A 12,738-nucleotide genomic window follows, 5' to 3' on the forward strand; every position below is an offset into this window, starting at 1 on the left:
CTTTTTCACAAGTAAAACTGTGGTATTTTGGTGGGAACTATGGTTAGCTACTAAGGAAATTTCTTGTAGCCCTTAAATGTCAATAGCCTATCTCTAAAAGCCATGAAAGGCCCAAATAAGTGCTTTGCTGTGTTTATAACGGCATTATTTACATTTAGTGGTGCTTGTTTATCATGGGCAAGTTTCGGTGACTGTTTAGTGTAAATGAAATCATTCTAATGCTAATGAGCTATCGACTGCCCTCGTGACGTCACGGCGAGGCTGCTAGAGCGCGTGGGCTTGTGCACAGTGTAGATGAGTTCAGGGCGCGCGACTGCGAGTGTGAACATCAAATACTTACAGCGCGAGACTAAACGCGAGATGCTTTGCATCAATACAGCATCGAGACATCCGGCTTTAACCTGAACTACATGCACAGACCTCCAGGTAGGTTTCTGCGTGTACGACTGGCTGCTTTAAATGGATTTGGTTTAATAATTGTGGGTTAAATGACACATTTGCAGTTTGAATGCTGTAAACAAAAGTGTAAATGGGTAGTTGACAAATATACCGTAAATGTGTCCTATGGTGTGACAGCAAAAAATTAGAAAACAAACTAACAATGAAGAAAAGTCTCTCTTATGCTATTTGTATGCTAGTAACAATTATTAACAAGAAATTAATTATTAATAATGATTAATTATTGTTTTCTAAATTTAGCTGTTACACCATAGGACACATGTACGGTATATGTCAACAACCCATATGCTAAATAGCTCAAATAACATTAAAATATGCACATTATTGCATTTTTTATGTCTGAAATGATATGGTTTTGTCTTTACATTTAAGACTTGTCTTGTAATTGTTCTCTTTAATTGGTAAACTCATGTATTTCTGATGCTTATTCAGTCTAAATTCTAAAGTGCATTTTGGCATTCATTTAAAGAGGTTTAGCTGCCAAATGTTTTCATTCAAGTTTTGGATTTACATTAGCCAGAGGGTAAAAGCGTTTGGCTTGTCTGTGCTTGACAAACTAGAGGGCTCCTATACAGTAAGAATTCAAATGAGTAGATTTTGTGCTAATTTGCTTCTTTGTCATACTGATAGCCTGGCTTAGATGTGCCATCATGAGGTGCTCTCCCTCTGTGGTTATTTATCTGAGTGGTGGGCAAACACATCAGTGTGTGCTGGCCATCATGAGAGGAGTGATCCCAGCAGATGCATGGGGACAAACACCACGGTGACTCCTCTAATAGATGTTCTGCAGATACTGGATCCTAATTTGATACTAAATGTGGTATTATTCATGCAAACTAACAAATGAACCAAAAATGTCATGATATGACATTTTTCACGATTCAAGCATGTTATTGTGGACATACACCATGGTGTATGTTGGAGTATACGAAGCAACTAAGTACCATGGTATCATTCAATGTACCAGCATCATGTTTGTTTGTAAGTTTCAGTTACTTTTATAAGCAATAAATTATTTCAAATTGTTAACACCAAAATCTCAGTAAGTACTAATGCAGTTGTTCAACCAGCGGCATGCAAATGTTCTAAAGCCTATATGATGTGAACATAACAAGGAAGTTTTCCTATCAACTAGTTTATCAGATGGAGGGATGAATCTGATGAGTTTAGTCAAATCTAGCCAGTTGGAGAAACTGAATTTGTTTTTTTAGTTTCCAGATTTGCAAATTTGCCTGTTAGGTATACTCACCCTTGTGAAAAAGAACTGTACTTGCAGATAAATCTACATGTAGATAATATAATGTTAATGAAATATAACGCCACTTAAAGAGAGTACACTCTTAAAACTTATTAACACACTTAAGTACACTTTTAAAAAGTGCTTTGTAATAATGTCAAATTAAAATTTTTACTTAAAAGTACATTTTAAAGGATTTTTTTTTGTCATGATTTAAATGCACTCAATTTGATGTGTCAACTAACATACTAAAGCACATGTAATTAGAAAGTAATTGATGTTTCTTTAAGTACTGTGTTATTTGATATTACATTTAGTTAAGTTACTATATTTTAAATGCACTAAATTGGAGCTTCATCATTATGATTACAAATATATTTAAATACATAACATACAAGTTTCAATAGAAATGACATTAAAGTATATTTTAGTTGATCATAAATGAAATAACCATATTTCAACTACAATAGATGTAATAATGAAATTACATATAAAGATGTACTAAAAAGAAGTCCTACTTAAAGGGTTAGTTCACCCAAAAATGAAAATTAGGCTGCGTTTTACTCACCCCCGAGGCATCCTAGGTGTATATGACTTTCTTCTTTCAGACGAATCCAGTCGGAGTTATATTAAAAATTGTCTTTGATCTTTCAAGCAGTTTAATGGCACTCAGCGGGTGCTGCATTGGTTCAGTCCAAAAGAACTTAAATAAAAATCGCCCATCCATAAAAAAAAGTGTCTCACACGGCTCCGGGGGGTGAACAAATGCCTCCTGTAGCGAATCGATGCGTTTTTGTAAGAAAAATATCCATATTCAAAACGTAATAATCACTTGAATTTAGCTTGCGCTCACTGTTGTACACAGAAGCAGTTCCGGGGGCATGACGTATGAGGTCAGCTTTGCGCATGCAGACATTTTTTTTATGGATGGGCGATTTTTATTTGTTCTTTTGGACTGAAGCAATGCAACACCCGCTGAGTGGCATTAAACAGCTTGAAAGATCAAAGACCATTTTTAATATAACTCCGACTGGATTCGTCTGAAAGAAGAAAGTTATATACACCTAGGATGCCTCGGGGGTGAGTAGAACGCAGCCTAATTTTCATTTATGGGTGAACTAACCCTTTAAGTGGCTCAAAAAAGCTTATGTTCAACTAATTTAATACAAATTTAAGCTATAATACATTTTCATTTAATTGCAAATTAAATTATATTCTAGTTTATTTCCGTAATAAGTACTCTTTTCAAAATTATGCTAAAATGTTCTTGTTTTTCAGAAGGGCAAACAATGACTATATTCACACAACTAGCATTAATCTACTGTTCGCTGCATCCCAGACTGCCCAGGAAAACTCTTGAACCGCTAAGTCTAGAGAGAATCTTTTATATCACAGCCAGCTGTTGTCCACTTGACGCAGAGCCTTCATTGAAGACTAGGCGTGTGTGCAATGTAATCACAACAGTCATAGCCACCCCTAGTAAATATCCAGATCCCTGATGGGTCATTTAGACCTTCATCATTACTTCAGAGCTGCACATAAAATTCAGCAGGAAACACTTCTTGCGAGAAAAGATCAGCCTCCCCCGGTGTCATTTATAAGGCTTATGAGGTATTGATCTTGGCAGCTGATGCTCTTTGTGTTGGAAGTAGGATCTGTAAAAGCTTTCTTTAATCCAGCGTTACACCCGTGGGAGCAAAACATGGGAAACTTCATGTTCTACAACTGTCAAGTTGATTATAATGATAAAGAGCTGAAATTAAATATGGGTAAGCTGAAACCTCTTGGTCCAGTTTCAGAAGTCTGAAGAAGCTTCCTTTTGTAGACTTATTCCAGTATTAATAACGGACAGTGCCAAAGTCTGTGTGTAATTTTATTCTTATAACTGATTTTAAAATGCAAAACTCGCCAATATTGACATGGAATGCCTAGTTTGTGTCCACAGTTTTTAAAGCCTGACTAAACGTATTAAATGCATCTCCTTTCAGTCAAAAGCTATAGATTTATTTAATGTGTGGGATATCAGAAACACAAGAATGGAGGCTGAGATCATTATCCTGGCGTTTCTCATCCAGTCCATCTCTCAACAGAGACAAGGGATGGCTGGGAAGCCATTCCGAGCCACGTACATCTGGACGAACATCATCAACAACCTTCAGACGCAGGTGGAGGTGAAGAGGAGACGCCACAATCTGAAAGTCTACCATGACTGCTTTCTGGGCTCCGAGGCTGTGGATGTGGTTCTGGCTCACATCATTCAGAGCAAGTTCTGCGGAGACGCCAAGGTGCCTCGTTCCAAAGCCGTTCGCCTCTGCCAGGCCCTCATGGAGGCCAGAGTCTTTGAGGCCGTGGACACTAAGGTGTTTGGGAAAGAAAAGAGGCCAGCGACGTTTGAGGACAGCAGCTGTAGTCTGTACAGGTTTCTAAACAGACCGACCCCAAGCGCATCAAGCTCAGAGACCATTGAGAGTGGATACGACTCTCTCAGCATACAGAGGAACACGTACAGTCCACCCTACAAAAGGTAGGTATCTCACAACGCTGTTTCCCCACATCAAATCACCTTCACTCAGTGAAACTTTATACTGTATAACTTGTAGGGTTGTAGACCTTTTCCTAATGCTTTCTCTAAAAGACTGGCCTGAAAGGAATGAATGTCATTTCAGACCTGTAGGAACTTATTTCATCTGTGAAACACAAAAGGAGAAATTTTGAAGACTGTGCTGGCTGCTCCTTTCCATGCAATTACGATGAATGGGGAATGAGTCTTTCAAGATTCTAAAAGGAGGCAAAACACAGAATAAAAGTCATAAAAGTAGTCCATATACAATTCCAAGTGTTGCCAATTTAACTCCCTTTGTGTGAGGAACAGACCAAAATTCAAAGTCGTTATTCACTGATAATCTTCCTAACTTCTGTGACCAAATCAGATTAGTCTGGTTTGTAGGGCTGGGTAAAAAATATCGATATCTCGATATTAATTGATTCTCATTTTTATGGGACGATATCAATTCTTAAATCCCAAGAATTGATTAGTCTAGCCTGTTTTCAGTTAATGGACAGAACGTTGAAGGGCACTTCCCATCCAATATATCGCAATAAGCATTGTGGTTTGGTACTTTTAATATGAAACAAAGTCTCAGATTTCAAATTCTTTCCATTGTATTGCAGTATTCAAACAATAAATGCCGTTTTGGCGCTGCTTAATGTGGAGTGACAGATCGCTGTAGCACGGCGCGCCTCAGTTCAATAGGAGGCGCATGTGAACTGATCATCTCCTCCACATTAATACCAGTTTCAGCACAAAATAAACATGACTAAACATCCGAAGGTAAGTTAAAATAAAGAGTATAACTTTACAAGCCGTATCCTCTCATGTAATCGCTCGATCAGTGTTCCAGCCGCGCAAAGACGCCAATATAAAGGCTTGTAAACAATGTCACGTAACGTCACATTTAGATTTTTTTTCCTTGAGAAAATTTGTATGTACTGTACCTGATATATATCCAGAATAATCGATATTGAATCGAATCGCATACTTGTGAATGAGAATCTAATCGAATTGTGAAATTTGTGTCAAAACCCAGCCCTACTGGTTTGTGAACGAATCATTCAGACTGGTTTTGTGAACTTGATCATTTGACTTCTTGATGACTGAAAACATTTGACTCAAAACGATTGTGCATCACTACTTTTCTCATGAACTCTTATGTATGAAGTCAAAAGTTTCAGCGAAGAACTTCAGAAAGTAACTTGACTGATTGATTAACTTGATTCTTGACGTCTGCAATTTAATTGGATTAAAAATATTTTGGATAAAAAAAAAATATGTTTCTGTCGCACTGAAGAACGTCCAGATTTTGACAGAATGTTCATTTTTGGGAGAACAAAATATGTATGAGCAATTTCAGTGTCACAAATAGCAAAATGTGTGGAAAACATGGAGAAAAGTGCATTGTGTTTTCATTTCCAGTAGGTCACCTCCTAAGATACAAGTGTTGGTAAAACCTTGCAAAACTAGTTAATCATTTACTTGTTTTTAGTTTCATAGAGATCTTACAGAATGCTTGGTATTTTTTCTGAATTGTTTTTCCTTTGAGATTTTATACTTTGAAATACCTCAAATCGACTGAGGTTGCTATTAAAAGCCAATCCTCTATAAATGCCCATGAAATGTCAACATCACAGTGAATCATGGACTAAAGGGCCTTATTTGGTGATTCCTACAAGAATGCATGGTCACACTTTATTTGAAGGTCCAATTCCCACTATTAACAAACCATTAACCTCGACTTTTGCCTCAATAAACTCCTAATGTGCTGCTTATTAATAGTTAATAAGGTAGTTGTTAAATTTGGGTATTAAGTAGGATTAGGGATATAGAATATGGTCATGCAGAATATGTGCTAATAAAGAGCCAATATTTTAATAATAGGCATGCTAATAAGCAACTAATTAATAGTGAGAATTAGTCCCTATACTAAAGTGTTACCGAATGCATGAAACTTGTTCAGATTGGAAACAGTTTCAGACATGTGATATACTCATTACTATTGTCTGATTATTTTCTTCAGGAAAGAAGATTCTGTGTATTCAAACAACTCACCTGTCAAAACGGATACATCTCTGGAGGATGTTTTGGGAAATCTGAACATGAACACAACCATCACACCACAGATGATGAATCTGGGGTTATCACAGGAGTGTATGTTTTCTTTAGAAATAAATGCATGCTTTGTCTAATGTCATGAAAAACAATTTGAAATATGTTTTTTGACTGTTTGACAAAATTGTCATAAAATCAGCTATTTTATTATTTATTACTAAAATAAATTGCCAAAATATATTGGATTTTTTTTTAAGTATTAAAGCTGTCGTGTCTGTGTCAGTGATGGATGAAATATGGCGGCAGCAGACGGTACTAAGACTCCTACAGCTGATTGAGCTGCCGCTTCTGGAGAGCCTGTTGGAAGGTCAAGAGAGCCCTCGCCCGCCCCTCCACAGCATGGACAGTGACCCAGACCTCCTCTACACCAGCAGCTACCTGGACCGTGAGATCCTCAAGGCCTTCAGCGAGGCTCAGTATGCTGATTATTTACATATCATGCTCCATCTCTATTTGTTTAAAAGGGTCATATGACATTGCTAAAAAGAACATTATTTTGTGTATTTGTTGTAATTCAATGTGTTTATGCGGTTTAAGGTTCAAAAAACACATTATTTTCCACATACTGTACATTATTTTTGCTCCTATTTGAAATTGCATCATATGACCCCTTTAACTCCTCTCCTTTTTATTCTGGGGTGTTATAGAGTTGCAATAAATGACAAAACTAGACTTGTACATTTTATGCAATATATAGAGTTGCAAAAAGTGTTGTTTAAAAAAATATCCTTCTCCATAAATGTTGAAATAATCTCAAACGTTTAGTGGACTAAATGGGAAATATAAAGTACATAGTCACACTATGTAACGTGTATGCAAAATAAAAATGCATGCAGAAGAGTATTGTTTTGGTTGTGCGTCGGCTCTGCTCCTCTGCGCGGATGAATATATGGTTCGACGCAGCGGTGTGCACATGAATTCAGGACGTTATCAGAGAAGATGGACAAATAAATAACAGTTTTGTGGTTTTTACAAACGATTAAACAAACAGAGGTTTGCCTTTTAAATGATTAATGTTAATTATTTTCTTGTTCGTTGTGACAACGAACTTTCAGCAGTACTTTAACCACAGCTGGAGCTTCTTTGACGTGGCACGCACAGGCGAATGACGTATATGTATGGAATTTCCCGCGAAATCCATCCCGACAGCGCTAAAATGTAAATCATTAGTGCTTGGCTAAAGACATGGTTTGGAAGATGGATTTTTTTTGCACTCTTTCAATAACATTTTGTAATTTTTATATATATATATAAAAAAAAAAAAAATTTAAATGAACAGCAATGTGCACCATATTGTGTTTAGGCGAGGGTCAGCTGGACATTATGTAATAGTTCTGTTTAAACCCAAACCATGGGGCATGTTGTTTTTCCCCACTCATGATCAAGAAACTCCCTTTTTTCCTCTAACACACTTTTGATGAATAAAATCTCTTAGTAATCTTCTCATTTAATTATTCTGTCCTTGCCTTTTATGTGTTGTGTGTTTTTAGATGGCTGTGCTTTTAATTGATGCAGTGTATCTTTCCATCATTTTCTTTCCTTTTTTGTCTCGTTAACAGAGCAGACAGCTGGTTGTCAGTGGCTGTGGACTGTCTGGAGTTTCTTCCTGATCAGTTGGTGGTGGAGGTGAGCCGAGGACTGGCCAAGTGTGCGGAGGAGACGTCCCAGTACAAGCAGCTCCTCTACGGAGTCCTCGTTCAGCACTACGGCCAGTCTGACTACCCACCGCTGCTCAGCAACCACGTCTTTGACATCCACTCAGGCGTCTCCGAGCTGCTTGGTAAGAGATCAGTCTCTTATATGTTATATATATATAAATGGATATGTTAGCTTGACCTGACATTTATATGAAATTAAATTTGGCTTATTAGTGGCCCTTGTGAAAATGAAGTACACTTTAGAATACTTTTAAAAAGAGTACTTTTAAGGAAATAATATACTTCAAAAGAATTTACTGAAGTGCAAACTGAAATGCAATTAAATGAAAATCTATTGTAGTTAAAATTTTAATTAAATGCAATTAGTTGAATTAAAGAGTGCTCTTTGACCCACTTTAATGGGATTTAAAAATAGTTCACCCAAAAATGAAAATTTACTCACCTTCAGACCATCCAAGATATAGAAGTTTGTTTCTTCATCAGATCAGATTTGGAGAAATTTATCATTCCATCACTTGCTCATCAATGGATGCTCTGCAGTGAATGGGTGCCGTCAGAGTGAGAGTCCAAACAGCTGATAAAAACACCACAATAATCCACAAGTAATCCACACCACTCCAATCCATCAATTAATGTCTTGTGAAACGAAAAGCTGAGTGTTTGTAAGGAACAAATCTATCATTAAGATGTTTTTAACTGTAAACCGTTGCTTCTGGCCAAAAACAATTTCTTTATTCATAATATTGCTTTCCGCAGTGAAGACGTTGTCTCATCTGAATCAGGAGAGAAATATGCACAGATCAAGCACTGTTTCCCCATGAAAACAGTCCAAAGTAGTTCTAAACAAATGTGAAGGGGGTGTTTTTTTTAAATGTTTGTGCTACAGGATCAAATCTAGTTGCTGAAAACCAATAGCAGTACCTTAGAGACCACTTAACAACCATCCGTAACACCCTAGCAATGTACTACAGGCCACTGGAATGTTGCTGAAAATCTGTCACAACTCACTTAGTTATATTTCTCTGCTTGTGTGCAGTGAATGGGAAGCAGGAGCAGGCGCTGGAGTCTCTTCAGCTCTGTCTGAAGCTGCAGGATTCACGCAGTAGAGAGGAGCTCCGCAGGCTACTGCGCTTTATGGCCCTCGCCGCCAGCCCTCAGGAGATCAAACTACACAAAGAGGTACGAATAATCTGGATAATACGGTTTGAGTGTGTTTTTTATGCTGTGTAATGGAGGAAATGAAGTGGTGATGTGGTTGATGAATAAATAAGAGCACTCTGATTTAGTTTCTGAAAGACATAGATGAACATCATAGTTGCAGAATGTGTTTGGAAATCATTTACAAAATATGGAAAAAATGATCTGCACTCGAATTGATGTCGAACGTCCAGTATGTTTGCTGCGAAATCAGAGCAGTGCACAGTACGACAGTGTTTCTATCGCACAAAAGTGTCATTGTTAAAAACAGAAACTAAAGTGAGCTTTGCAGTTGCCATGCTTGTGAAAAGACAGTGAATGAAACAACAGCCTCTTTTCTGCTTTCGCCCGATAATCATTTATTACACCTACATAAATACCATTCCTTCATCCCTACAGAAACTTGACAAGCTGTTTGTTTGTTCTGTTCTGTAGATAGAGAACCGAATGGCAGTGAAGAGGGCGTTCTCCAATGCTATTGTGTATGGGACTAAACTAGCCAAGGGGAAGGTTGATCTTCTGGTTCTTTTCATGACGGACAAGCACCATGACCTCTTCAAGGTGAGTCAGCAGCTCAGACTGGCCTCTAAAAACACTACAAAACTATCTGCACAGTGTGTGTGTGTGTGTGACAGTGCTGTTAACAAAATACAACCAGACATACACTGTATAATATACACTACTGTTCAAAAGATTGGCGTCTGTAAGAAATGCTGTTCTTTTGAACTTTTGATTCATCAAAGAATCCTGAAAAAAGTATCATGGATTCCACAAACATTAAGCAGTAAAAACGGTTTTCAATGTTGGTAAAAATTTTAAAAAACTGTCATATTCGAATGATTTCTGAAGATCATGTGACACTGAAGACTGGAGTAATGATGCTGAAAATTCAGCTTTGCATCACAGGAATAAATTACATTTTAAAAAAATATTCTCATACAAAACAGTAATTTTACATTTAATAATATTTGACAATATTACTGTTTTTACGATATTATTGATCAAATAAATGCAGCCATGGTGAGCAGAAGAGACTTCTTTCAAAAAAGAAAAAATCTTAATCTTAATGACCCCACATGTTTGAATAATAGTTTATATCAGCATATATAACAATCGTAATGGTCCTTGTTTTTTTTTGTTTTTGTTTTTTTTAAATGAAACATTCATCTGCCTTGTCAATAATTTAGGTCACTGTTCTATCATAAATTTGTGTTTCTGTGCCTGAAGTGAACTGACAGCATCTTTTTACCCTAGATTCCCGTCACATTGCACAAACTTGTAAGTGATAAACTGGCCAGTATCATCAAAGGAACAGATCCTGATCTCATCACAGGTAAAACTACAAATATATGGAAAATATATGAGAAAATTTATGTCAAGTCTTTCATGCTGTTTTTTTTTATTTTTTATTTGCTTAATTTGTTTATTAAACTTTTACAATAATAACAGGAAGAAATGCAAGAGAATAGTGAAAAAATATTGTTCAGGTCCGTTAAATAATACTAACAGATACAACTTTTGATTTTAAAGGGGTCATATGATGCGATTTCAATTTTTCCTTTCTCTTTGGAGTGTTACAAGCTCTTGGTGCATAAAGGAGATCTGTAAAGTTGCAAAGACTAAAGTCTCAAATCCAAAGAGATATTCTTTATAAAAGTTAAGAGTCAGCCACGCCTACCTAAAACGGCTCGTTCTAACACGCCCCACATATCTACGTCACGATGTGGGAAGATTTGCATAAAGCCGCGGGGCATAGAGGAGAAACAATAATGTACAGTATGTGGAAAATAATGTGTTTTTTTAACCTTAAACCGTATAAACACATTTCATTACACCAAATACACAAAATAATGTTCTTTTTAGCAGCATCATATGACCCCTTTAATAACGTATTTGTAAATGTTGAAATTGACATTAACTGAGATTAATAGATGCTTTAGAAGTAGCTTTCATTGTTAGTTCATGTTAACTAATGCAGTTAACTGATGTTAACAAATGAGAACATTATTGTAAAGCATCATCGCAATCTTATCATAGTATATGTTTGTGAGCCAAATTTGTAAATAAAACACTGCTAATAATGGATGATCCTTGATTTGCTAAGAGAATGCATTTCAGATCTTCCCTCTCTTTCAGGAACAACGTACTGTCGCCGTCTGACTGGAAAAGATTACCTGGAAACAGTTCAGAAAACTACCAGAGAGGAGCTGTGGACGTTACTCAAAACTATTCATGAGAACTCGAAGCTCTCTCTGAAGGAGAAGCGCCGTCTGCTCGGACAGTTCTACAAAGGACATCCTGAAATATTTGTACAATATTTTGGCAACAGAATATCCAATGCTTATATTTAAAGGATCTTCATTTAATATTATACTGTATAATACTGTATGTAAAAAGTATCTTGTATGTTGTAAATATGTACATATTATAGAAAAACTGAATACTACTCTTATGTCTGTATTGATAAGGGAATGGGATTTGTTGGACAATAAACACATTTTACTTTTCTTTATCAAAATTTGGACAAAATTATATTACTACTTCTTACCCTGAAAACCACATGTTCTCAGACCACAACTCAATCCTACATATAAATTAAAATACTTCAGAAAAACTAAGAAGTATGTCTTTAAATAAATATATATATATAATGGGTTACAAATGAAACAAGTTAACAGACTCAGAGTCCAAACTTGACTATAAGATATGAAAACAAAATCAGGCCAAATCTTCTTTCAAGATCCTCTTTCTGTATTTCACATGCTTTGAGTTCAACAGGGTCACAGGCTTTAGTGAGATTAAGGTAATTAAAGAAATTTAAGGTATGTATAGAAATTATTTGATACTTGCATTTGTAATTTCTCTCATTATAATATTTTTAAAGGGGTCATCGGATGCCAATTTTCCACAAGTTGATATGATTCTTTAGGGTCATAATGAAAAGTCTGTAACATAGTTTGGTTAAAATTACTCAATGGTAGTGTAAAACAACACCGTTTTTACCCTGTCAAAAACAGCTCTTTTCAGAACAAGCTGTTTTCTTGCATGCCGCTTTAAATGCAAATGTGTTCTGCACGCCCCGCCCCTCTCTTCCGAGCAGCTCTCAGAGAGACTGTTTACTTTAGCCGCATTCATCGTGAAATTTGCTAACTAGCACGTTATTAGGAAAGGCGATTTGCAAAGATTCATTAAAAAACCGTATACTCCTTCTGGAGGTGAAGCTGGGCCACGAATGATTCGCGCGAAGATAGAGGCATTTAGGTAGATCTGGGGTGCATTCCCTTCAGAAAAATATGTAATCCACTGCGTCTTCAGCGGCTCAGATGTCGGGAGTAAATGACTACTGCTGTGTTCATTATCACATCCAACAACAGAACACCTCAATCGCTTAGGAGCCATTCTTGTCTACATCTGCTCCGGCGTCGAAACAATGGCAGACTGATGACAGCTCACTCAGGGCGGAGCTAAGGTAAGACACACCAGTCCAGTCTGTGCTGAAACGCTACTGTCAATCAAACTAT

General features: G+C 36.7%; 1 protein-coding gene across 1 annotated transcript; it reads left to right on the plus strand.

The window, feature by feature from the left end:
- Positions 1–312: 312 nt before the first annotated feature.
- Positions 313–11,694, plus strand: LOC107670610 (DEP domain-containing protein 7-like). Its single transcript, XM_016463253.1, has 9 exons — positions 313–426; positions 3,787–4,220; positions 6,271–6,401; positions 6,586–6,778; positions 7,922–8,142; positions 9,057–9,199; positions 9,653–9,778; positions 10,472–10,550; positions 11,354–11,694. Exons 2-9 carry the CDS (start codon positions 3,796–3,798, stop codon positions 11,566–11,568), a joined length of 1,533 nt encoding a protein of 510 aa, XP_016318739.1. The 5' UTR covers positions 313–426; positions 3,787–3,795; the 3' UTR covers positions 11,569–11,694.
- Positions 11,695–12,738: the final 1,044 nt, after the last annotated feature.

Source organism: Sinocyclocheilus anshuiensis, unplaced genomic scaffold, assembly GCF_001515605.1.
Source record: "Sinocyclocheilus anshuiensis isolate Anshui unplaced genomic scaffold, SAMN03320099.WGS_v1.1 scaffold140, whole genome shotgun sequence".
NCBI classification, from domain to species: Eukaryota; Metazoa; Chordata; class Actinopteri; order Cypriniformes; family Cyprinidae; genus Sinocyclocheilus; species Sinocyclocheilus anshuiensis.